Source organism: Nilaparvata lugens, chromosome 7, assembly GCF_014356525.2.
Source record: "Nilaparvata lugens isolate BPH chromosome 7, ASM1435652v1, whole genome shotgun sequence".
NCBI lineage: Eukaryota > Metazoa > Arthropoda > Insecta > Hemiptera > Delphacidae > Nilaparvata > Nilaparvata lugens.
This window is the reverse complement of record NC_052510.1, coordinates 4,747,293-4,771,810: the sequence shown is the minus strand read 5'-3', so window position 1 is coordinate 4,771,810 and position 24,518 is coordinate 4,747,293. Positions and strand designations below refer to the sequence as shown.

At 36.5% G+C, this 24,518-nt stretch overlaps 1 protein-coding gene across 3 annotated transcripts in view; it reads left to right on the top strand.

Annotated features, from left to right (window-relative positions):
- Positions 1-24,518, top strand: part of LOC111051621 (O-acyltransferase like protein-like) — a 135,740-nt gene that overhangs the window by 3,633 nt on the left and 107,589 nt on the right. For 2 of the 3 annotated variants that reach the window (XM_039433473.1, XM_039433474.1), the window contains exon 2: positions 20,938-21,575. In XM_039433473.1, the coding sequence (XP_039289407.1) occupies positions 20,938-21,575 (638 nt within the window). Of the gene's footprint in view, positions 1-8,215; positions 8,939-20,937; positions 21,576-24,518 lie in introns of those variants that run through there. The other variant, XM_039433476.1, reaches the window with a different exon arrangement.

Below are 24,518 nucleotides of genomic sequence, written 5' to 3'. Positions count from 1 at the left end.
GATCTTGGTTTTGTTCAATAGAACCGGGGGAGCATCAGATAGATTTAGCTTTCTGAGAGCTCTATATTCCAAAGCTCTAATATCCAAGGAGATTATTCTAGAATTTATCCCTCAAATAGCTTACAGCTAGAAGGATACTATCGCACTATTGTAATATTCAAATAAATCCATGATATTCAATTATTGTAGAAATTTCGTGAAGGATGAAAGACCCTTTATGATATTTTCATAACAAATTACTACAGGATTTGTAAAGTAAATTTAGATTTATTCATGATTCAGCTGTTATTAAGAAAAGACACTATTTTTTTATGGAAATCAGTCAATGTTTTCCTATTTTTTTCACAGTTCAAATAAAGATTAGAACTCATTAAACAAACAATTATCTTTTCAAATTCAATGTGAAATCTAACATTCTTTAACAAGCAGTCAGTATAGTTTGGAATAATATTTGAATTTATAGAAATGGCAATTTTTCTGGAAAATTCGATTTTATTCAGGAGAAAATAAACAGTTTTGGATTAAGCCTGTTGTCTCTCCCCAATTTTTTTAATAATTTATGTCTGAATGACTAAATAATTTATTATTCTTCTGGGACAGCTCAGTTTGTTTGAAAAACAGACAGGCTCTTCTGTGAACAAAATCACTATTCTTCAACTATTTAGGATCGGTTTCCGAGCTCGGGATTTAGCTAAGTCCTAGACTTAAAACAGCTGGAGTCAGAAAATTGGCTTTCCAAAACGGGGCGTAGTCGCAGCTTTAATAACAGTAGCCGTAGTTTTTATTTTCTCATTTCTATAATTGGAAACGTTTTTCCTTGACGAAATTAGACATTCTCAAATAATTCAAAATAGCTGAAACTTCACACTATTTTCTCTTTATTTTATTTTGTGTTTAATTTTCTAGTTTTTCGAAATTTAATTCAAACGTGACTATGACAATGACTGCGACTACGCCCCGTTTTGGAAAGCCAATTTTCTGACTCCAGCTGTTTAAAGTCTAGGACTTGGCTAAATCTCGAGCTCGGAAACCGGCCCTTGAATTGTTTATCAAAATTCAACAATATCTTTCTCTTAAGTATTATCAATTTTTTGGTATTGTACTGCTATTACTATGTCTGGTGTCCTATATACAATATCTTCATAGGATATAATTACTAAATCCTAGGTAATCTACTTATCGAAGATACTTCTAATATGAATTACTATTAATTATTGTATCTTTTATTGTATAATATTTAATATTTATATGGAGGAGCGAAGACAGATTTGAGTGATGATAAATTTTTGACTGTGTTTTCAATCTCATTTATTTTTTTTTTAAGTGAAAACGTATGCATTAATTGAAACAAGTGATATAATAATGTCGATTGAAAAAAAATATTATTGCTAAGAGGTAGTGTTTTTTTTCACCTACCAACTTCTTTATGATTATTTATTTATTCATACAATAAGTACATCATCAAAATGATAGGGAGAGAAAAATAAGGTGCTATTGCTCTCCCAAATTTAGATAAGGTTACACATAGTCCGAAATAGGTTAACGTCGAGCGCTTAGCTCTAGGGACAAACTAATTCCGCTAGATCGCTCCAGCTGTACTATTCACTTGCTGCCCGAGCATAGCAGGCGTAAAACCGTGCTTTAAAGGTACACATACCAGCGGCTATTATTGTGTCTATAAAAGAAGTTTAAGCATCAACTTTATTCATCATGAGCAGCGCTACAAGTTGCTATGAATTTGAAGTCTATAGAACGAACATTGAATGTGAAAAAGGAGTTTAAAATGCATAAAAATTTAATTTTTTTCAGATTTTCAAAAACAAAGTTGACGTAATTTTTTCTATATTGAAGAGGAGACTTGCAGATTTTTCTCAAATTTTTCTGACAAGTAGTTTTTGTAGGGTATGTGTACCATCTGCCTCAAAAAAGTGACTTTTGAAGCCCTATTGTTAGCCAACAGAAGCTGATAAAAATATTTCAATTGCATAGATTATGTCCTAAGAACCTGTCCAATAGATCAGAAAAAGAAAAAAAATTGATTGTACAACCTTAATCTAAACTCTATTATACTGAGTGAGTAATATGTATGGGAACCCTTCAATAAGTTGGAGACTATTGTGGATATAATACTGTAACTTTCAAGATAAGTTAATGTTCAAATACTCTACCTTTTGACGTACAACATAATTTCAACCCCTCATAAGGGGGTGAATAAGGCAGGGTACACACCGGAGAAACGCATTTCGTGAAGCCCTTTTCATGAAACTTGTTTCATGCAATCCGTTTCTCTCGCGCATGCATACAAAAGAAACGTTCCCTGCTTAATCTTATCAGTCGATTGCGAGCAACTTTCGTTTCACGTTTCCTGAAACTTTTTTCATGAAACGCGTTTCTCCGGTGTGCATCCCGCCTTAGGGGTTGTAACTCTAATATTTTAAATGTAAACACCCATAGTGTAGTATATCATTTTAAAGGACTTTTTAAAGCAAGAAGCATCAATAAAAATGTTCTATGATACTTGTATCCAAAATGGCAACATAGGATAAAAAAATTGGAACGTAGTAGGTTTATGATATAAAGATTCGATTGCTCTAGGTCTCATCCTTGGGAAAACTCGCTGAACGACATTAAAAGGATATTCATCTTTGGCTGAAACAGCTGTGGATAGTAAAAAAGTGAATATGTGAAAAATCAAAATATCGCATCCCCGAAATTCATAAGATGACTTATTATAGCCAGCTGTGAAATATAAACACGGTCATTTTAGAGAATTGTGTTCTGTTTAATAGATACAAAAAAAACGAGCGAAGCTCGGTGCCCCGATATTAAATTTGAAAAGAGACAGTTTTGGGCATAAGCCTGTTGTGCCTCTTCATATAACTGTAAAAATAATTGTACGACTGAGAAAATGAATAAAAATATAAATTAATAATACTAGTAATTCTGTGAACAGTAGACCTCGCGCAGTTATAACGACGTCCCAAACCATAAGCACATCCACACTGATACACTAACTATTTATTTGATCAGATCATGCTTACACAAGATTTAATTATCATATAACGCTTTCCGGAATTTTGCACGAGAAAACCAGAAGACATCTATAGTGAGGTCCACGTTATAATGACAGTATTTGATCAACTTTGGTTTTGCTATCCTTGTCTATCATTCGACAAAGCCGGTTGTTATCCTTTTCTAGGTCCACAACGATGTCAATTATGTTTTTGACAGTGTAGAAATATAATTAATTGATGCAGAGACTCGGCATCGCTATTCTTCTATCTTTATCCACTGCCATTATAACGTGGACCACACTATAGGAGCCCAGACGAGCTGTTATAAGTTCTTTGCATCCTATTCAATAGTGCATAAAAATTGCATTCAATGAGGCATGCAATTTATAGTCTACACAGCTGTTAATTTTTTACCAAGTTACATGAGATATTGAATTGCATGCGTCATGTCAACTCGACAGCTGATTTATGATGAATAATTCTATAGTCTGATTTTTACTCTAATATTGACGTATGAAGGAGGCTCCTTTTTCCTTTTATATTATCCTTGAAATGCAAAATTTCCAAAAACCTTGTATATACGTCGACGCGCAATTAAAAAAGGAACATACCTGTCAAATTTCATGAAAATCTATTACCTTGTTTCGCCGTAAATGCGCAAAATATATAAACATATAAAAATTCAAACATTTGAACAAGAGAAATGCCAAACCGTCGACTTGAATCTTAGACCTCACTTCGCTCGGTCAATAAGTAAAAATAACGAGCGAAGCTCCGTGCCCCAATATTAAATTTGAAAAGGGACAGTTTTGGGCATAAGCCTGTTGTGCCTCTTCATATAACTGTAAAAATAATTGAACGACTGAGAAAATAGATAAATAAATATAAACTATAAATTCAATCTTTCGTTACAAATTTTCTATGCTTTTACACTCTAGAGCAAAGCTCGGTCCCCTGATATTTATTATTACAATAGGATTGAGAGAAGACAACAGTTATTATAGCAACATGGTCAGTTCAATATAATTTTCATCTTCTCTTGAATGGGAAACTTCTATTATTCAGCTACTTCATTCATAAAAGGAATGCTGACAATTTAAAGTGACTCTTTCAAAGTATATAGCAACATAGTTGAAACAACTTTTTTTAGAAAAGTGCAATTTACAAATAAAATTGGAAGCCGTCGGTCTAAGTGGGAATACTTGTCTGAGATTCTTCCGGTGTCCAGTTCCTGCCTCCTGGCAGCCCATTACGAGATGGCCGCACCTTATGCAACTCTCTCCTCACTCTCTCTCTCTCTCTCGCTCTCTCTTTGTAAAGGATTGTGTGGCAGAGAGGACCAGGAGTCCCAACTCCGCCCTAATAGAGGCAAATAATCGATCAATCTCTATCTCTCTCACTAATTATTTTACTTTATCAATTTTCTGTTTTTTTTTCTTTTAAATATTCATATTAATTAAAACTTCTACAATATTTCCATTAATAAATAAATCCTTAGTTTAATTAATTAAATTAACGTTTTGGTAGAGAGTTAGTGGGGAGGATATTTTTAATATTCTTTCCGAAGAATGGACATTGATATGTCCAAAGCTCCGCCAATTTATGTAGATGCATAACAATATAATTATCTATAGTTATTATATTACAAATTGCTTTTTTCGTATCATATACAGTTCAATAATTATTTTCTTAGTCTATTTACATAATAATTCATCTATAATTTTGCTGTATTGTAAGCTATTGTATATAAGTGTATAAGCCAGTATATATTGTAATCTACATAAATAAAGTACTCAATCAATCAATCTCTCTCTCTCTCTTTGTAAAAGGATTGTGTGGCAGAGATAACCAGGAGTCCTAACTCCGCCCCAATAGAGGCAAATAATCGATCAATCTCTATCTCTCTCACACTACCTTTTTTTAACTCACACTGTTGATTGTTTACTGTCTTCATCACAAAACTCATTCATTTTTCTCCTGAGCACTTTTATTTATTTTCAAAAATACGGTATTCCAACCAAAATGCATTCTAGTGAGTTCCACGTTATAATGGCAGTGGAGACAGATAGCACAACAACGTTGCCGATCCTCTGTCTTGTCAATGCCTTCTATATACGGTAGCTGATACAGGTTTATTGATGTAATATTAACGGTTCATTCTCGTTTAAAATGATCAATTATATTTTATTAAGCAAGAAATTATATTTTTCAATAATTTCATAATGAATTTTCATAATAATAAATTAAGATGAAATATTTTGTCAACTAATTATTTAATATCGGGGACCGAGCTTCGCTCTGGAGTACAAAAGCATAAAAAATGTATTGCGAATGAAGAAATTATAATAAAATTCATACAGAAATGTTCTATCTAATCACAGTAAATTGAGATTAATTCCCAGAGGAATGCAAAAATTTCCCTCACAAAGGCCCAGTTGCACAAAAACCGGTTAAATTTTAATCCTTATTAACTCCACGTGAACCAAATCTGAGAAGAGCATTTCAAAAAGATGGATCTACTGGAATTAATCAGGATTGAAAATGAAAAAAACCCGGGTTTTTTGCAACCGGCACTAAGTACCTGATTAAATTATTACAAAAGTTCAACAGCTGAGTCATAATTTTGACACAGTCCCACACACATGAACTCGCTCACTCACTTCCATCACCAACATACGACGAAATAATTATTATCTGCTGTTCTGTTTCTGTTCTCCAGCCCTTTCTCTTTCTTATGTCTTTATCCTTTCTCTTTCGAATTCCTTTTCTGACTCATGTATTTGCTCTCACTCTTATTATCCCTTGATACCTGTTATCCTTCCTACCTTCAGTTTACACTCTCCATCTCATTCTCTCGCTGACCACTCACTCTCACTCTCTCTCTCTCTCACCCTCTCTTTCACACTGTCTCTCACTCTCTCTCTCTTCCTTCTCACTCTTACACCAATCTTCCCCCTCTACTTTTGTCTCCAGCACCTTGTGGGTAGAAAGGAGGAAGAGGAGAGAAGAAAGGTTTCACTTTCTTCTACGGATTCTGGTTCCCTCTACCTCTCCCTTCCCACCACCGCACACGACGTAACTTCTTCTCTTTCTTTTTCCTCTCTGATCACTTTCGATTCAGGACCCAGCTGTGTGACGTCATAACATACACACCTTTCGTCTTCATCACCTTTCTCTTACTGCTTCTTTTTCTAGCTCATATCTCTTTCCAAGTTATTTTGTTATGACGTCATAACATAATACACACCTCTCGTCTTCATCACCTTTCTCTTACTACTTCTTTCTTCTGCTTCACATCATTCTCTTTCCAAGTTCTTTTGTTCTGTTGATCAATTTAATCTTGTTAATATGAAATAATTGTATGTATGGATTTGTAGAAAGAACAACGAAATTTGAATTAGAAAAAAGTTTATTTTCATCTTCCAGTCTCCACATTTCTCTGTATTTATTTTTTATCACATTTATAACTTCTCTCTTATTCCTTCTGAATCAAGTCTCTCTCTATATGCTTCAAATTCAATTCATTTACTCTATTTCTTCCTCCTTTCCCTTTCCTTCTCAATCAAGTTCTCAGTTTGTAATTCGAAAGGTTTCTCTCCCTCTATAGTTACTCACTTCCTTCTTTACACACTTGGGCCGTTTGCACAGTCAAAGCTTAAACTGAATTTAATCAGCTGATGGCTTAAACTCAAAATGAATCATATTATTATAACAAACGAGACTTGATACGGATTTAATCCAGTTTAAAATTAAATTTAGTTTAAACTGTCACTGTGTAAACAGCCCTTACTCAGGCACTTACAATTGCCAGTTGATACTATCCTCAATTCTCCTAGTTCTCTTGTTTAATTAACTTTTTTCTTCGTCATTTCTTTCTTCTTCTCTTCCTCTTCCGCTTATCATCGTTCTTCTTCATCACAATCTTTCCCTCTCTTATTCCTTCTTCTTTCTCCGAAACCTTTTCCTTCCTCTTCCTCACCTTATCATTTCTCCTTCTCCTCTCCTCGTGTTCCTTATCCACCTCTCTCTATCCTTTTCTCCTCGTTCTCTATTTTCTCCACTCCTCCTCCTTCTTATCACTGCTCCTTACCTCTTCTCTAGTCTCACCTTCTAACACACCATCTCCTCCTCCTTCTCTCCCCCTCTTCTTAACCCTGCGTCCTGTCACACCTCTCCTTTCCCCTTCTCATGAACCCCTGTTCCTTTTTACCACATTTATCTCTTTCCTTGTCACTCCTTCTCAATCCTCCTCCTTCTACTCCTTTCTCCCTTTTCCCCTACTTATTCTTCTCCTTCTCACTCCTCCTCCTCCTTCTCCTTCTACTCCTTTCTCCCTTTTCCCCTCCTTATTCTTCTCCTTCTCACTCCTTCTCCTTCTACTCCTTTCTCTCTTTTCCCCTCCTTATTTTCCTCCTTATCACTCCTCCTCCACCTTCTCCTTCTACTCCTTTCTCTCTTTTCCCTTCATTATTATCCTTCTTTTCTGTCTCCTCCTTCTACTTCTACTCCTTTCTCCATTTCCCCCTCCTTATTCTTCTCCTTCTCGCTCCTTCTCCTTCTACTCCTTTCTCCATTTCCACCTCCTTATTCTTCTCCTTATCACTCCTCCTCCACCTTCTCCTTCTACTCCTTTCTCTCTTTTTCCCTCCTTTTCCTTCTCCTCCTTCTACTTCTTATCTACTTTTCAACAGACACCAAACAGCCGGCAATCCCAGCTTCCTCTACACCCTTTTATCATACCACCTTCTCCGTCTACTTCTTCTCCTCCTTCCCCTCCTCCCCCTCCTCCTCATTATCCTCCTTCTTCCCTCCTCCTCCTCCTTCTCCTTATACCTCTCCTTCTCCTTCATTTTCCTCTTATCTCCTTCTCAACAGACCAACTAGCCTTCAAGCGAAGCTTCACCATCTCCTTCTCCTCCACCACCTCCTCTTCCTCCTTCTCCTCCTCAACGTCCACCTCCCCTTTCACCACCTCCTCAAACTCTTTCTCCTCCTCCTCCTCCTCCACCTTATACATCTCCTTCTCTTTCTCAACAGACACCAACTAGCCTTCAAGCGAAGCTTCACCATCTCCTTCTCCTCCACCTCCTCCACCACCTCCTCTTCCTCCTTCTCCTCCTCAACGTCCACCTCCCCTTTCACCACCTCCTCAAACTCTTTCTCCTCCTCCTCCTCCTCCTCCTTCTTGTCAGCCACCAGCCAGCCTGTCCAGCTTCCAAGAGAAAGGACTGTCTCTCAGACGACAGAAGTCTCTAACCGGTCACCCTGAGAGAGACAACCGTATCGGCTCCCTTGTCTCTCACGTCACGTCACGTCAGTCTCTCTCAGTCACGCATCAGTCACGTTCGCGTCAAGTGTAACTTCAGTAAAGACACGTTAATCTCATGTCAGAGGTTAGTCGATTAGCGTTACGTTGAAGTCATTATTAACGTTAAAGCTAGTTGAAGTAGTACGTTGAAGTTAATCAAGTTGCGTTGAATCGTGTCAGTTGAATCACGTCGAATCAAACCGCTTAATTTGTATCACGTTGAATTGAACTGTGTCAGTTGAGTCAGATTGAACCGCGTCAGTCGCCCAATCAAGTTGTTAACGAATCGCATCAGTTGAGTCACGTCAGACGAGTTTAATCGACAGTCGAATCAGTGTGAAATACGTTAATCGCGTCGTCACGTTTTCGTCTCACACGTGTGTTTGACGGTATTTGTGAACGCTGGACTAAATTTGTGGATATTGTGAGTGATCTGGAAAAAATTGAGGATTATTTTAATAATTGGAGAATAAATTTTGAGGGGAATTCAGAAATCACTTTGAGTGAACAATAGCCAAATTGAAACTTGGACCTATGTTATTGTTGATTGAACTTTAACACTATTTATCGAACTTTCTAGTGAACAGTGTAGTGGATATAACAGTTGACACTACAGGTGAGTTTCTTTCTGATTTTTTATAAAAATTTACAACTTTTTACAACAATATACAACTTCTTTTACTCTAGGGGAACAAAAATACAACATCACTGTATGATACTACAGTAACTACTCTAATAAGTCAGTAACTACTGACTTATTTATAATTTATTTATTCATGGAGACAACAATTATAACTTTATCATTAGAATGACCACTGACTAATAATGATAGAGAAATTGAAATAGATTCAGAAATTTTTTGAGACACATTTAATTAACTAGACACTGTATCATCATAGAGGAATTTATAGCATAAGAAGATATCTCATGGTCACGGAGTAAAGAACACTTATATGTTTTACTATTATGAATTTGAAAAAATAACTCTATTACACTTATGGTTCCTTATTCCGTGCTCATGGTATATAGTTCGTTTATGTTCCAAATTTCAAGCCGATTTTCTGTGAACTGCACAGTATGAGAGACTACTAGCGTCATATAGCTTTAGCTTCAGGAAATATCACTTCTAGGACTATCGGCTTGAGTTAACAGTGAAATTTGAAAGAATTGCACAGTATGAGAGACTACTAGCGTCATATAGCTTTAGCTTCAGGAAATATCACTTCTAGGACTATAGGCTTGAGTTAACAGTGAAATTTGGAAGAATTGCACAGTATGAGAGACTACTAGCGTCATATAGCTTTAGCTTCAGGAAATATCACTTCTAGGACTATCGGCTTGAGTTAACAGTGAAATTTGGAACATAAATGCCCTATATCATGGTTCATTTTCTCATGATATCTTTTCTTTATGATATTCTGTAGACCTATCATATCCACTAACTTTATGACGTGAATCTTAAGCCACGTTTACATAAGATTTTGTTAACTGAGATTTCGGCAATTTGTAGCCAATTTCTTGAAAAGTACAGCAAAATTGAACTTGTTCTCTACAGAAGAAGTTGGCAACTTTTTTAAGGAAACAATTTTTATACGGTATTTTGTTGACAACTCTGGTGTCAACATGGCTCTGTCCTACTATAGATTATTGGTAAACTGACGAACTGAACTATATATTAACAAAAACTAATACTTCATAACTTATAGTTTGTGTAAAATAAGTTGAGACTTGGCCCTCCATCCCAAGAAATTACAGGGTTGCCAAATCGTGTAAAATTGCAACTTTCTCAAATTTCCAATTCAACGTAGGAATTGGATGTGGAATATCATCCCCGATCCGATATCCTAGTAGTGCTAGAAAAGTTTCAGGGTTGAAAGATAAAAAGGAAATTCAACTTTTATGATAAAATTGGAACATCGCGAAAATTTGTCTTTCTTTTGAATATCACTTCTCTCAGAATCATGGGGCATCGTGATGCGTAATAATTTTATATCAAATAGACGGGGAGAATGTCTCCTTTCTATTGGTGTCTAGACCATTTTTATCCGACCTATAGTTATTTTTTAATTAGTGTTTACGTTCGTCTATTTCGATACATTTCGAGCAGAAAACATGAAATTTTTGACATGCTAGAAACTTTTTTCTTTCAAAAGATAAGTAGCCTAGGTGGTGAAAGCGAGAAAGTTTCTCAGATATAATTGAATTTTATTTCCAATTTTCAAACGTACTCGGAAAAACGTATTTTGGCCTCTCAGGAGTTTCAAAGTCATGGATAGCGGCTGAATGGTGTGCCACCATAGGCTATTAATAGCTGGGATCAACAAAAAAATCTGGTGTGGCGCACTCACACAACTTTCCTTGCCGTTATGAAAATTCATCACCTGACGCTAGTATACTCGCGCATCTCAAGTCTACTTATTCGAAGATCTGCCAGCTGGTGACAGGACAATAACGCTGGAGACACACGAAGTCTGCTATCTCTTCATAGTGAATGTTTTAATAGAATCAACAGTTGCCAACCGTTTGCATTATTGAATAAACACATTTTCTCGAATTTCGAGCTTATTTCCAATTTTAAGTGAAAATGTCACTGAACATTAATTTTAGAGATTTTTATGCTCAATCTTTTCCACTTGAAATTTTTTGTTTAAATTGTATCTGAAGCCTGATAACTGGGAATCTAAAATCACACTTTGCATTGATGGGCTGGAGCTCGTGGAATTTTTACAGATACGACACTCGTGGCAATTGATAGAGCTTATCAATGACTATTTTAGGTATAAATTTGATCTAAATCGTTGGAACCGTTTTTGAGAAAATTGCGAAAACCCCCGTTTTTGAATAAGAATAATAACACAATTATTAATTATTAGCAGGTTACCCGTGCTCCGCAAATATTTTTTCTAATTAAAAACTTGACAAACTGAAAACTTGATGTAATTAAATATTTTTCGCCACACTGCACAGAAAGCAGCTGTTTTCCAGTCCCTACGTAGATCTGAAAGACCCTGTTTGCAGACGACGTCAGAAAAGGGTTTCTTTTCCGGGCTAGGCCAGAAAGTTGTCTCTTTCCAGCCGCTCATGGAAGTAGTTAATAAGTCATCCGCTAGATCGGGCGAGTGGCCACTTTCATCATCAGCTAAAGTCGCCATGATTTCAGTTACAAAATACAAAATACAGTTACAGAATACAAAATAAAGAATACTCGTTAAGCTATCGTACCTATCTCTTGATTTTAGTGGTAGAAGATTTACAGTCAGGATTTCAGATTCTTTTAAAATTTCACTTGGAATACCACAGTCATCTTCAAGCATTTTTGAAAATTCGGAATGCACTAATCAACAATTAATAATTGAATAAAACTGGTTGCGAAGCGAATTAGTTTGATTCGAAACTGGAACTGAAATCATGGCGACTTCAGTTGATGATGAAAGTGGACACTGGCCTGATCTAGCGGATGACTTATTAACTACTTCCATGAGCGGCTGGAAAGAGACAACTTTCTGGCCTAGCCCGGAAAAGAAACCCTTTTCTGACGTCGTCTGCAAACAGGGTCTTTCAGATCTACGTAGGGACTGGAAAACAGCTGCTTTCTGTGCAGTGTGGCGAAAAATACTTAGTAGGTTATATGGAGCAACAGTGCAGCAAAATCAAAATGAAGTTGGTAACAGTGACTGCTGTGGCTGCTATAGTGAGCAGAGGTGCAACGAAGCACAACGCACTAATTATTACATTATATATATTATAACCAAGGACAACATTTTTATTCAATTTGACAATAAATTAAGGTTTTTTATCAATAATAAAATTACACAGAAAAACATTTGATGGATTTCAGGCAATTTTACCCATAATTACCCACTTTTCATATTCAATGGTAACTGTAGGAAAAACTTAATGTGAAATACGTGCGCAAAGTTCCTCTGCTGCACTCAAGAAACCATTCCACCCTCGCCTACGGCTCGGGCGTAAACGTTTCTTTCGGTGCAGCAAACTGTCACTTTGCGCACTAGTTGCACAAATAACTATTCCTAATTAAAAACTTGACAAACTGAAAACTCGATGTAATTAAATATTGAAGAATTGAAAATAGGTCTGTAACCATCCTCTGTCAACTAAGAATCTATCTGCAAAATTTCAAGTTAATCAGTTGAGTAGTTGAGACGTGATGATGCGTCATTCGTGAATTTCCTATCCCCTACGCGTGTACAAGCCAGCTCTTTACTTTATTATAATAGTATAGATTACACTCACACTCACACAGGTTCACTCATTAATAACGTCAATCAATTCACCAATACAGCTCCAATGAAATTTCTCCGTTTGATAAGTTGACCCACATTCATGTTAACCGTAGATTGCAGGTCAGACCAGTCTCCAGTCGTCAATTGTACGATAATTTGCTTCCTATCATCTAATCCTGCCCAGACATAATCTCTGCTCACTAATGAATGTTACGAAATAAGTGAAGGAAGTTAGTAGGATATCATAGTATAGCCAGATTCACTTTAAACTGTCAGAATGCTATGTCTTCTAACATCAATGGTTCCCATTTAAACAATGCTGACAGATGGATGTGAACGGGCGCAGTGGTTTGCGGATTACATGATCGTAAATAAGATTGAAATTCTTCTTCCTTTCCTTTTCCCATATAGTAGGATTAATTTGATACTGTCAGTATTGTATAAATGAGATGTATTGAGTTATTAAAGTTCATGCAGTTTTAATCTATACTATGACTAGCCGTCAGGCTCGCTTCGCTCGCCATATCCGTCTAGCCAGGGGGCTCCACCCCCTGGACCACCGACTGGATCGTCCGAGAATGAGATCAGCAGGCTCGCTTCGCTCGCCTGCATTTTTATCATATGTTAGGACAATCCAGTCGGGGGTCCAGACTAAACGGATATGGCGAGCGAAGCGAGCCTGACGGCTAGTAATATAATATTCCCAGGATTGAAGTAGCAGTGCCCAATCAATTTTTCCGCAATACATGCATTTAAATCTTCAACTTGGTGCCAACCTAACAAAGTCAACTCAACTTAATGCCAACCTGACAAAATTATTAATTTAGTTGCCAGTTAACAACTGTTTCGAAGAGGTAATCTATCTAGATTATAGTTCTATAGTAACATATGATATGGAAATTTTAATTATAATTAAGAGATTGGGAGAAGAAGAATATACATGCTAAAAGACGAACTTTAAACCCTTAAAAACAACCCTTAGAGTTAAAATATTGCCAAAAGATTTCTTAGTGCGCCTCTAAATGGCCAACTGAACATACCTACCAAATTTGAACGTTTTTGGTCCGGTAGATTTTTAGTTATGCGAGTGAGTGAGTGAGTGAGTGAGTCAGTCAGTCAGTGAGTGAGTGCCATTTCGCATTTATATATATAGATAAAGGAAAGAATTGGCTTATACACGTACGGGATAGGAAACCGATGTTTGACGCATCATCACGTCTGAACTAGAGGACAGATTTACTTGAAATTTTTCATATAGATTCTTAATTAACTGAGGATGGTTACAGGTCTATTTTCAATTCTTACGTTGAGTTTTAAAGTGGACCCTTGCGGAGCACGGGTTACCTGCTAGTTTAATATAAGTTTGAAGAAAAGCTCGTTTCTTATTTTAGTTCTTCTAAGGCGTCTTAGTTCTTACTTGACTTAAAACTCAGTTTACTAAATAATAACTCAGTTTACAACTTAACTATAGGTTACTAGTTGACTTCTAACTCAGTAATACTACAGATCTAAACAGTTATGTTAAGTTAGTTTATGGTAATCCATAGATAAAAGATAGCATAAGAAGATATCCCATGATGTAGGGCGTATCAAATGAGGGTGTTGTGTATCAAGTTGAGATGATACTGTATAATATTGTGTTGATGCTGTATCATGTGTAGTGATACTGTATCATTTTGTGGTGACACTGTATCATTTATGGCAATATGGCATGGTGTAGGGCGTTTAAGTTCCAATTTTCAATGTTAACTCAAGCCGATAGTCCTAGTTTTTTTTTTTTTTTTGGTGAAGCTATGTAATGCTGGTAGTCTCTATACTGTGCCGTTCTTACACTCTCACCCCATCATAACAGTAATAATAGACAGTAGACGACAGTTATCGGCTTGAGTTAGCAAAAAATCGATTTAAAATTTGGAACATAGAAGACCTATATTATGAGATATTTTGTTATGTTATATTTTCTCTATTATAGTAATATCAGTTTACATGATGTTCACATCTCTAGAATATTCCTTCTCAGTTGATCATACTTGGCAACTTTTCTCCAATTTAAACCTTTTCATCTGTATAATTCATTATTGTTTTCTGTACACCTAATTCCAAACCCTGTGTTCTTGTTCTTATCGATCCCATCTTCTACTGTTGTCATCTTTTCCATTCCTCGAGATCATCAGCTTTTCTTTTTCACTTCTTCTTCCTTGTTCCTTGAATTGTCTTCCAACGTATTATTTTTAATGATTCATTATCATCATTGAGTCATACAAAATTTAAAAAAATCTGTCTGTTATAATTATTGGATCGAATTCTAAATCAGTATTAGCTTTTGATGTTGGCATTTTTGATACACCAACCCCAACAACCATTAATCGTTTTTACACCCATATCTCGCCAACACAACAGGACAGGACAGAATTCACCCTTATGAATTCCAAATCAGTATTAGCATTTGAACGAGAATTAAATTTCTCATTTATTTCTATCTCAACTCAACTATTTGACAAAATTGAGTTTATTTGACTAGTCTACAATAGCAATAGGAAGGCGAAAAGTAAGTTAAAATTGCGACTGTTTGGTCAAAGTAGTTTGACATAGAATAGTGAGTACAGTAAATGTTTCTATCGACCAATGAGAAGGCTCGAACTAAATCGAAATGGCGGCTGCTTGCTTGTGATTGGTCGAGGTAGTATAGTGAGAATCTCAATATAATATAATCGATTGCACCACAAAAGCTTGTTAAATTTTAATCATCATCAAATGCAATCAGAGAAGCCTTCATTTCAAGAAAAGCCTTCTTTGATTGGCTCTCATGGTTTTCAATCATGATTCAAATTTAACACGATTTTGTGCAACTGGGCTTTTTACTTTTCCGTCTACTTTCAAGATTTAAAGAGAGGATTCCCTCTCTCTTCTCTTTTCCTCCTTTCAAGGGGGGTAGAGAGGACTAAACAGTCCTAACTCCGCTAAATACAAAATATTTTCATTTCATTTTAACTTCTCTACCCTTTTTTATAATTCTCATTCATTTGAATCTAATTCCTGATAATCATCTAGGTCCCCACGTTCCTATATTTCATCTCTTTCCTATATTATCTCTTTCTCCCTCCTTCTCAGCATCCTCAAATACTAGTTCTTGAAAATCATCCAGTTCCCTCGTTCCTATATTTCATCTCTATCTCACATTATTGACCGAAGCGAAGCTGAAGTCTTAGTTTCGACTTGATCGGCTTCTTTCTGATTGTTTGTTTGTACCGCAGTTACAGTCGCAGTTATTGTCCGATTTGGAAAAAAATTGGTATACGTACAAGTACTTTGAAACAAGGCACGTCGACGGATATAGGTATAAGTTTATTTAAAATGTTGCATTTTTAACATAATACAAAAGGAAAAGGAGTCTCCTTCGATCGCCAATATTGCCGTGAACATCATACTATAGAAGTATTCATCATAAATCAGCTGCCAAGTGGATTATGTTTTGTGTAGTTGAGAAGTTGATATTGTGGTAATTATTCATATTGAATGAAAAAGACTAAGAAATTGTCAAAAACTACAGATTTATTGATACTTAGAAAGACCGGTTTCGGTCATTACACCATTGTCAATCTCTGTTTATCAAGAGAATAATCTCTGTTTATCAATTGTCAATCTCTGTATATTAATCAAGTGGATTATTGATTGCATGCAATGACGCATGCCATCAATATCTCAATGTAACTTATTAAAAAATCAGCTGTTGTGTGGACTAATAGTTGCATGCAATGACGCATGCAATTCATAACTGAAAGTAACATAGTATATTCACTCGACCTTTCTCTGCATTCAACTCGGGCTGACCTAGCCAGTATGTCTTGAAGGAGATTAGGCTAGGCGCACACTAGTTTGTCAAGACAATACAAGACAAGACATGTTTAGTCACAATACTTCACATAGTTGCTTATGAAGACATGTCTAATTGCAATGACTAATCAGTTTGAGTCGCGCCACAAGCAGCTATGTGAAGTATTGTGACTAAACGTGTCTTGTCTTGTCTTGTCTTGACTAACTGGTGTGAGCCTAGCCTTAGCTTTTAATGTTAGCACTTTTTATACACCAACCCCAACAGCCATCAGTCGTTTCACACACCGATATCTTGCCGACACGACAGAACAGGACAGAATTTAGTCTGACGGACAGAGGAGGCTGTAGTTTATAACTGCGCGAGGTCTACTGTTCACAGAACTACCAGTTTATCTTTCTTCTTCCTTCTAATTATCCTCCCTCAGATCCTGCATCCTCAAATAATAATTAATCAGTTACAGTTTCATAAGCGTGGTATCCTTTCTCTTAATGATTCAACAGAAGATGTCATTATATTGAGATCCAAATTACACTTTCAGAATGGGAATTATTATTATTATCTTAGTCAAGGAATACTGACAGCTCAAACTTAATCTCAATATAGAAACGTATCGCAGTGCAATACTAATTAAATGTTGATTAGTTTAATAATAATTTAAACTAAATCAATTCGCGTTGGTCAGATACATAATGCCGTTTCCTCCTATCTACTTCTGTTAGCAAGATGTAGTGCGGTCCACGTTATAATGGCAGTGGAGAAAGATAGGAGAACAACGTTGCCGATCCGCTGTCTTGTCAATGCCTTCAATAACAGTAGCTGATACCGGTTTATTAATCCCATTATATCAAGCGAGCTGTATCTGTTTATATATTTATATCTGTTTATTTATGTTCAACGGATCTCGAAAACGGCTCTAACGATTTTCACAAAATTTGGAAAATAGTAGGTTTATGATATAAAAATTCGATTGCACTAGGTCTCATCCTTGGGAAAACTCGCTGAACGACATTAAAATGATAATTCATTCTTGGCTGAAACAGCTGAGACTTTCGTCGTCTGTGGATAGTAAAAAGTGAGCGAGTGATTCTGTGGAAAATCAGAATATCGCATCCCCGAAATTCATAAGCTGACGTATAGCCAGCTGTAAAATATAAACACGATCATTTTAGAGAATTGTGTTCTGTCATAGCCTACTATAGATAAAGCTTAGACCAGTTATTTAAATGGTCTAAGAGATAAAGTAAGCCATGGTTATGTTTACTAATAAATAAAAATAACGAGCGAAGCTCGGTGCCCCTATATTATTATATTAACTTTTTATTCTCGTTTAAAATAATAAATTATATTTAAATTCCTTAAGCAAGGAATTATATTTTTCAATAATTGATTAATTAAGATGAAATAGTTTGTAAATTAATTAATAATTCTACATTGTTAACAGACGGTCTGGCAACAGAGCAAAGCGGGAAAGAGATAGCGCTATCCGCTTTGTTGTATGATAGACAAGGATAGCAATACCATTGCTAATCAAACACTGTCATTATAACGTGGACCTCACTATAGCAGCATTGCTTCAATGGGAGGCATTAACGCTATTTATGAGAATTACTGTCAGTATAACCTGAATCTCTCTATATATTATTATCATTCATGCATCTGGACACATGATCTCGTTTCAAATCTCTGCTGTAACGTTTCCTATTCAATTTATTTCATCCACGACTCACGCAAATGTCTAAGGATAGGAAGGATAGTCATCCTTTCTAAACTCTCGCAGTTTCCTTCCTGTATTTGAGAGTCCTTTCATGATAATTCTTTCTTATCTATGAATGTAACTAGGAATTCTATAGTTGTAATAGTACTTGAATAATTACATACTAATTATACGCGTACACAGTAGTGAGTGATCTAGAAATCGTTTCCTTGAGATTTACTTGGGGCCGGTTTCCGAGCTCGGGATTTGGCTAAGTTCTAGATTTTAAACAGCTGGAGTCAGAAAATTGGCTTTCCGAAACGGGGCGTAGTCATAGTCCGCGTATGAATTAAAATTTCGAGAATCTAGAAAATTGAACACTAAGTAATATGAAGAGGAAAATAGTGTAAAGTTTCAGCTATTTTGAATTATTTCGGAATGTTTCATTTTGCCAAGGAAAACCGTTCCCAATTATTGAAATGAGAAAACGAAGATTACCATAAAAACTACGACGTCCCGATTCGGAATAGTATATTTCGCACCTAGAGCAGAAAATGAGATTTTTCCGGCTCGAAATCGGTTTTCAAGTTCGAGGCAGTAGGCCGAGGACTAGGAAAGATTGAGAGCCGGAATAGTATATTTCGCACCTAGGGCCGAAAATGAGACTTTTCTGGCTCGAAAATCGGTTTTCAAGTCCGAGGCCGTAGGCCGAGGACTAGAAAAGATTGAGAGCCGGAAAAACATTTTTGCCCATGGTGAGAACGTTATTTTTCGCCACACAGAAAAATAAACAATATATATATGAGAATAATATTGTCTATTATAAGCACTTTCGAAAGCAAAAGTGGAAGGTCATAGCTCTAGCAAATCTGAGGTAATCTGAATATCAGGAAATTGTCCAAGTATTTTCATTTTTTATTCTGATTTGTCTAAATAACCTAAAAGATTATGTTCAATTATGTAAGAGGTTGAGTTTATAATTTTTATTCTTCCAAATGACAATAAGATGATATTATTATAAATGTTTTAATTATATTGAATGATAAACACAAATAATAAAAAGTTTTTGATCAGCTGTTTTAGCACACTTGAAATTTGGCCAATCTGAATGTCAATGGAAGTTTAGGTTAGAAGTTCTATCCTACTCTGAAAATTGAATTATTTGAATAGTTTATAATATCTCATTTGTATTTCATTCATCCAAATAAAATGATAGTATCTTATTGCAGAATACTTTATTGAATTCTAGAAGCATAAAATGATTCCGTTTATCCACCATGTTCCGTGATAAACGCAGTAGCCTACTAGGAGGTTTGAGGTTAGATTCTATTATACTCTGAAAAATTGAATTTGAATAGTTTATAATATCTCATTTGTATTTCATTCATCCAAATAAAATGATAGTATCTTATTGCAAAATACTTTATTCAATTCTAGAAGCATAAACTGATTCCGTTTCATAAACTATTTTGTAAACACGTTCACAACAAATCAGAATCAGCTGATTTCAAGGTTATTTTACAGCCCTAGGGCCGTAAAAATTTTACCGGGCTGTTCAGAAAACAATCACTTTCGGCCTCCATATGACGCATGTAAACCAGCTCATTACATCCAAGTGGGGCGAAAAAACATTTTTGCCCGTGGTGCGAACGCTATTTTTCGCCACACACAAAAATAAACATGTATATGAGAATAGTTGTTTACTAAGCACTTCCGAAAGCAGAAGTGGAAGGTGATAGCTCTAGCAAATCTGAGGTAATCTGAATATCAGAAAATTGTCCAAGTATTTTTATTTTTTATTCTGATTTGTCTCGATAACCTAAAAGATAATGTTCAATTATGAGGGAGGTTGAAATTATAGACTACTTTTTTATTCTTTCAAATGACAATAAGATGATATATTTTTATAAATAATGTTTTAATTATTGAATAATGAACACAAATAATGAAAAGGTTTTTTGATCAGCTGTTTTTTGATCACCTTTCTTAGTTCCATGTTAGCAGCTGGATAGGGTACTATTTCCGGCCTAGGCCGGAAAGAAACCTGTTCTGACGTCAGACGAGAGTCGTCTGCAAACAATGTCTTTCAGATCTACGTAGGAACTGGAAAACAGCTGCTTTCTGTGCAGTGTGGCGAAAACGTTTTTTCTTGACAAAATGAATAAACATTCCTAAATGATTCGAAATAGCTGGAACATTACACTATTTTTCTCTCTAAAATAGAGAGAGAAAATATGGACTCTAAAATATGGACTGCGACCACGCCCTGTTTCAGAAAGCCAATTTTCTGACTTCAACAACTGTTTGAAGTCTAGAACTTAGCTTAGTCTTGAGCTCGGAAACCGGTCCTAAATCTTTTTATCATTGAACAGCTGTTTAGTGGCATCGGTCTCAATTGCAACTATCTCGTTCTATACCCACCTTAAGGCATTTTCTGATATGTCATTGAAGTATTGAATAATACCATAGAGAAACAATAGCATAAGTAGATATCCCATGGTATAGGGAATTTATGTTGCAACTTTTACTGTTATCTCAAGCCGATTACTATCGATTATTGTCAAATTTCACCGTTTTGTTGGAGTGATAGTTTATGAATGGCACAATTTGAGAGACTACCAGGGTCACACAGCTGCATAGGAAAGAACTACGTGAACTATCAGCTTGGGATAACAGTAAAACTTGCGACAGAAACGCTCTATACCATGAGATATCTACTTATGCTATCGTTTCTCTATGATAATACTTGAAGTAGTTTTTTCAATGTACAATCATAATCTGAGTATTTGATATGCTATCATATGGAACATTTCTATTAATATCAATTCTTTTTTCTTTTCCAGCTCACCCAATCTGAATGCAGTCTTGACAGCAACTGGCCCCTCTATTTATGCAATGAGTCCCAAATTGGGGCTCTTTTGGGGGCTGCTGGCCCTTATCGTCCACCAATCCACCTCCAATACCACACCGACGTCAATATCCACCTCATCTACCCCCACCACTACCCTTGATGACGTCACAACAGCTCAAGGTCACCTAGGAGATGATGTTATAGAGTCTCAAGGTCATGAAGGAACATCTCAAGGTCAAATGATGGAAGATGGAGAGATTATGTCTGAAGGACAAATGTCAGATGACAGCGCGACCTCTCAAGGACCAACATCAGCTGATGGTGCGTCCACTCAAGGTCACCTCCCGGAGGCAAGGTCATCTGAGGGTCACGTGATGTCATCTCTGGGTCACGTGAACAACATCCAGCGTCTCACACGCCCGCGGGCGCCCCCGCGAACAGCTGATAACTCTGGTGTTGGTGCCTGGGAGAGCGAACCCAACGGGGTGCATTGGTTGCTGAATCTGTACAACCCCCATCACTGGAATCCATCTTTGCTGCCTGATAGACAGAAGATATCCGGAGAGTGTCGGTCGGCCATGAAGCAGTACCTCATATCCCTGGCTAACGGCACCGTGTGGGCGGCAAAGAGTGAGTTTGATTCAGTTTCAGATTTATTTTGGTGGTGTTTTTGTGTGTGAGTTTGAAATTATTTGATTTTTGGTGTTGGTTTTTGTGTTTTGTTGTATATTCCATAGAGTGAAATTTATCACTAATTGAAATCCTATACTATTAAACGAGCAATTTCTGTTTATATGTTTAGATCTTTGGATGTTTAGATGTTCATATGTATGTATTTCACCAGATCTCAAAAACGGCTCTAACGACTCTCACGAAATTCAGAACAAAGTAGGTTTATAACATAAAGATTCAATTGCACTAGGTCTGATTCCTGGAAAAACTCTCTGAAGGGCATTAAAAGGATAATTCATCCTTGGAAGAACAGATTTAATCGTCTGTCGATAACAGAAAATGCGTGTGCCTGTGTGGGAGATCAGCTGTGTGATTATTCAAACAGCTTACCGTATCTCGCGATAAATATTACCTAGAAAATTTAATAGACTCTATCAAAATAATCTGATTTGTTGACATGACATGGTTTATCACTCTAAATTAGAGTATATCATAATATTCAAAGTTAATCATTATTTTACAGTTTTAAGTGATTAGTGAGTGTTATTTTGTTATTCAATTTGGTTTGTAAACAATCTAAATTAGAACTTTCCTGTTTTTAATTATTTTGACTGAAAATTGGACCTGAATTCAAGTGTATGAAACATAACCTACTTTTTGGACCATTTATAGTGTATAAATGAATAAATCAAAATTCGGGGAAGAAACAGTTTTGGGCTGTGCCTGTTAGTCCTTCCCCAATCATTTTAAAGAATTGTGTTCTGTTTATCAATAAATAAATAACGAGCGAAGCTCGGTGCCCTGCTATTTTTTTTATATCACCAAGTGATAAATTTTGAGAATTCAGTTAAATACTTTGCTAGGATTCCAAATGATGGAGTTTGAACAACAATATAACAGTACACGTCCCGTAGCTTCGCCTAGTGAATTTGAAATGGCATATATTTATTTTTATTATTTCAATTTATTAAAAACACACAAAACAAGACAAAACAAAATTACAAAGAATTACGGAACAAATAAAACACAATAAAATGTTACAAATATAGAAAACCAAGGGCTTTGTGTTTGGGTGTGTTGGAGAAGAGAAAAAAAGAGAGGAAGATACCAGCCAACTATGGTTTCCATGTAATAGGCAGGCAAAGAAGAGAAGAGAAGTAATGAGGAAAAAAGGGAAGGGAGAAATGGGAGGAAGGAAGGTATGGTTCGCGAGGTAAAGCTGCGTACACATATTCGCGCTTCCAACCCGCACCGAGCACGCTCCTCCCTCGTACCGCCCTCGTACCACCATCGAACCACAGTCGCTCCGCCCACGCACCCATCATGAACATTACGGAAGATGTTAGATCTTCTCGCGTTCCCCGGTCGAACCACTCTTGCTCGCCGGTCAATCATCAATCGCTCTGCTGGAGTGCGTGACGTGGGTTGCGGGGCAGAGCGAAAGTCTGTACGCACCTCAATATTCACGACTTTGCAAAAACATCAGGCTTCAGAGACACTAGACCCTAGTTGAAAGAAACCCCCTACATAGCTTCCTTGACGGAAGCTTTCGACACAGAGAGATTCTTCATGAATGAGAGAGTTGCAACGTATCACCAACAATGGAAAGAGCATGTTGAACTAATGTCAGCTGATGAGGATGTGTTGTGCTAAAAGGATGTAACTCCAAAAAGCTCCTTGTGTATCTTTTCGTAGTTTATCCTTGTGTATCCTTGTGTAGCTCTTTGTGTATCTTTCCGGATGCAACACGTTGCTTTTGAAAAGATACTAAAGAGCATCTGTTGCTCATAGAAAGATACATTTCCAAAAATGTTCCATGTTTTTGAACGGGTAGTAGTGTTGTCTAGTGGCCCTCCGCCGATTGACATAGCTACAGGACCTGGACTGTCATATAGTGAAGAGGTCCACGTTAATTATTGTAGTATTTCATTGTTGATGCTATCCTTGTCTATTATTCGACAAAGCAGACAGCGCTATCCTTCTCTAGCTCTGCAACGTTGCCAGATCGTTGTCAACAAGGTCGAAATATAATTGAATAACAAAATATTTAATCTTAATTATGAAAATGTATTTTTGTCATAGTCATTCAATTTCAGCTGTTCAACATCCATGAGATCAATCCGGTAAAAAGTAAATTCGTATGGCTTTTGTTGGTGGGGAGTCCCTTGCGGGAAGGTCCCACTGCCTGAATATATAATTTAAGCCGTCAATGGGCCTTACGACTGTCATACTTCAGCCGGGACCGACAGTTTAACGTGCCCATCCGATAACACGGGAGTGACCTGGTTAAAAAACTTTTAGTATTGAGAGGGTTTGAACCCGGGATCTCTATGCTGCTACGCTATCCACTAGACCACGGATCACTCCATCCGGTAAACAGCTGATTGTAGAACAAATAAACATATGAATCTCATTACAGCATACTATACTGTAATAAAATCAGATGTTTTCTTTACAGTCGAGTATGTTTCCTAGTTCCGAGTTTGGAACAGCAAAACTGGTACAAAAACCGCCTTTTAGCGCTCCAGGTGGAAGTTTTGTAAACTACAATCAAGAAACTCTTGATTGGAAACTTGTAAACTAGATTATGTTTATAGAATGCATGTAGTAACGTCAGCACAAGTAGGTAATGTTTTTCTATTTCTAAATTATTCTTCTTTGGATTATTATGACAAAAAATAGTGTACGTTACTTGGACGTGAATGTCTTTTGCAGTGCTCGAATGAAATTCTAGTCTCGGCTAACGCCTCGACTAGAAACATCATTCTCGCCTGCAAAAGACCCCTTCTGTCCTTGTGACTAATAAGTCGAGAACTTAATAGACCCCGGAGTTTAGAACATAAAATCGTGACTCAGAAAGTCGATTTAGACCCGAGCGCTTATTTTAGTCCTGGACTCTGT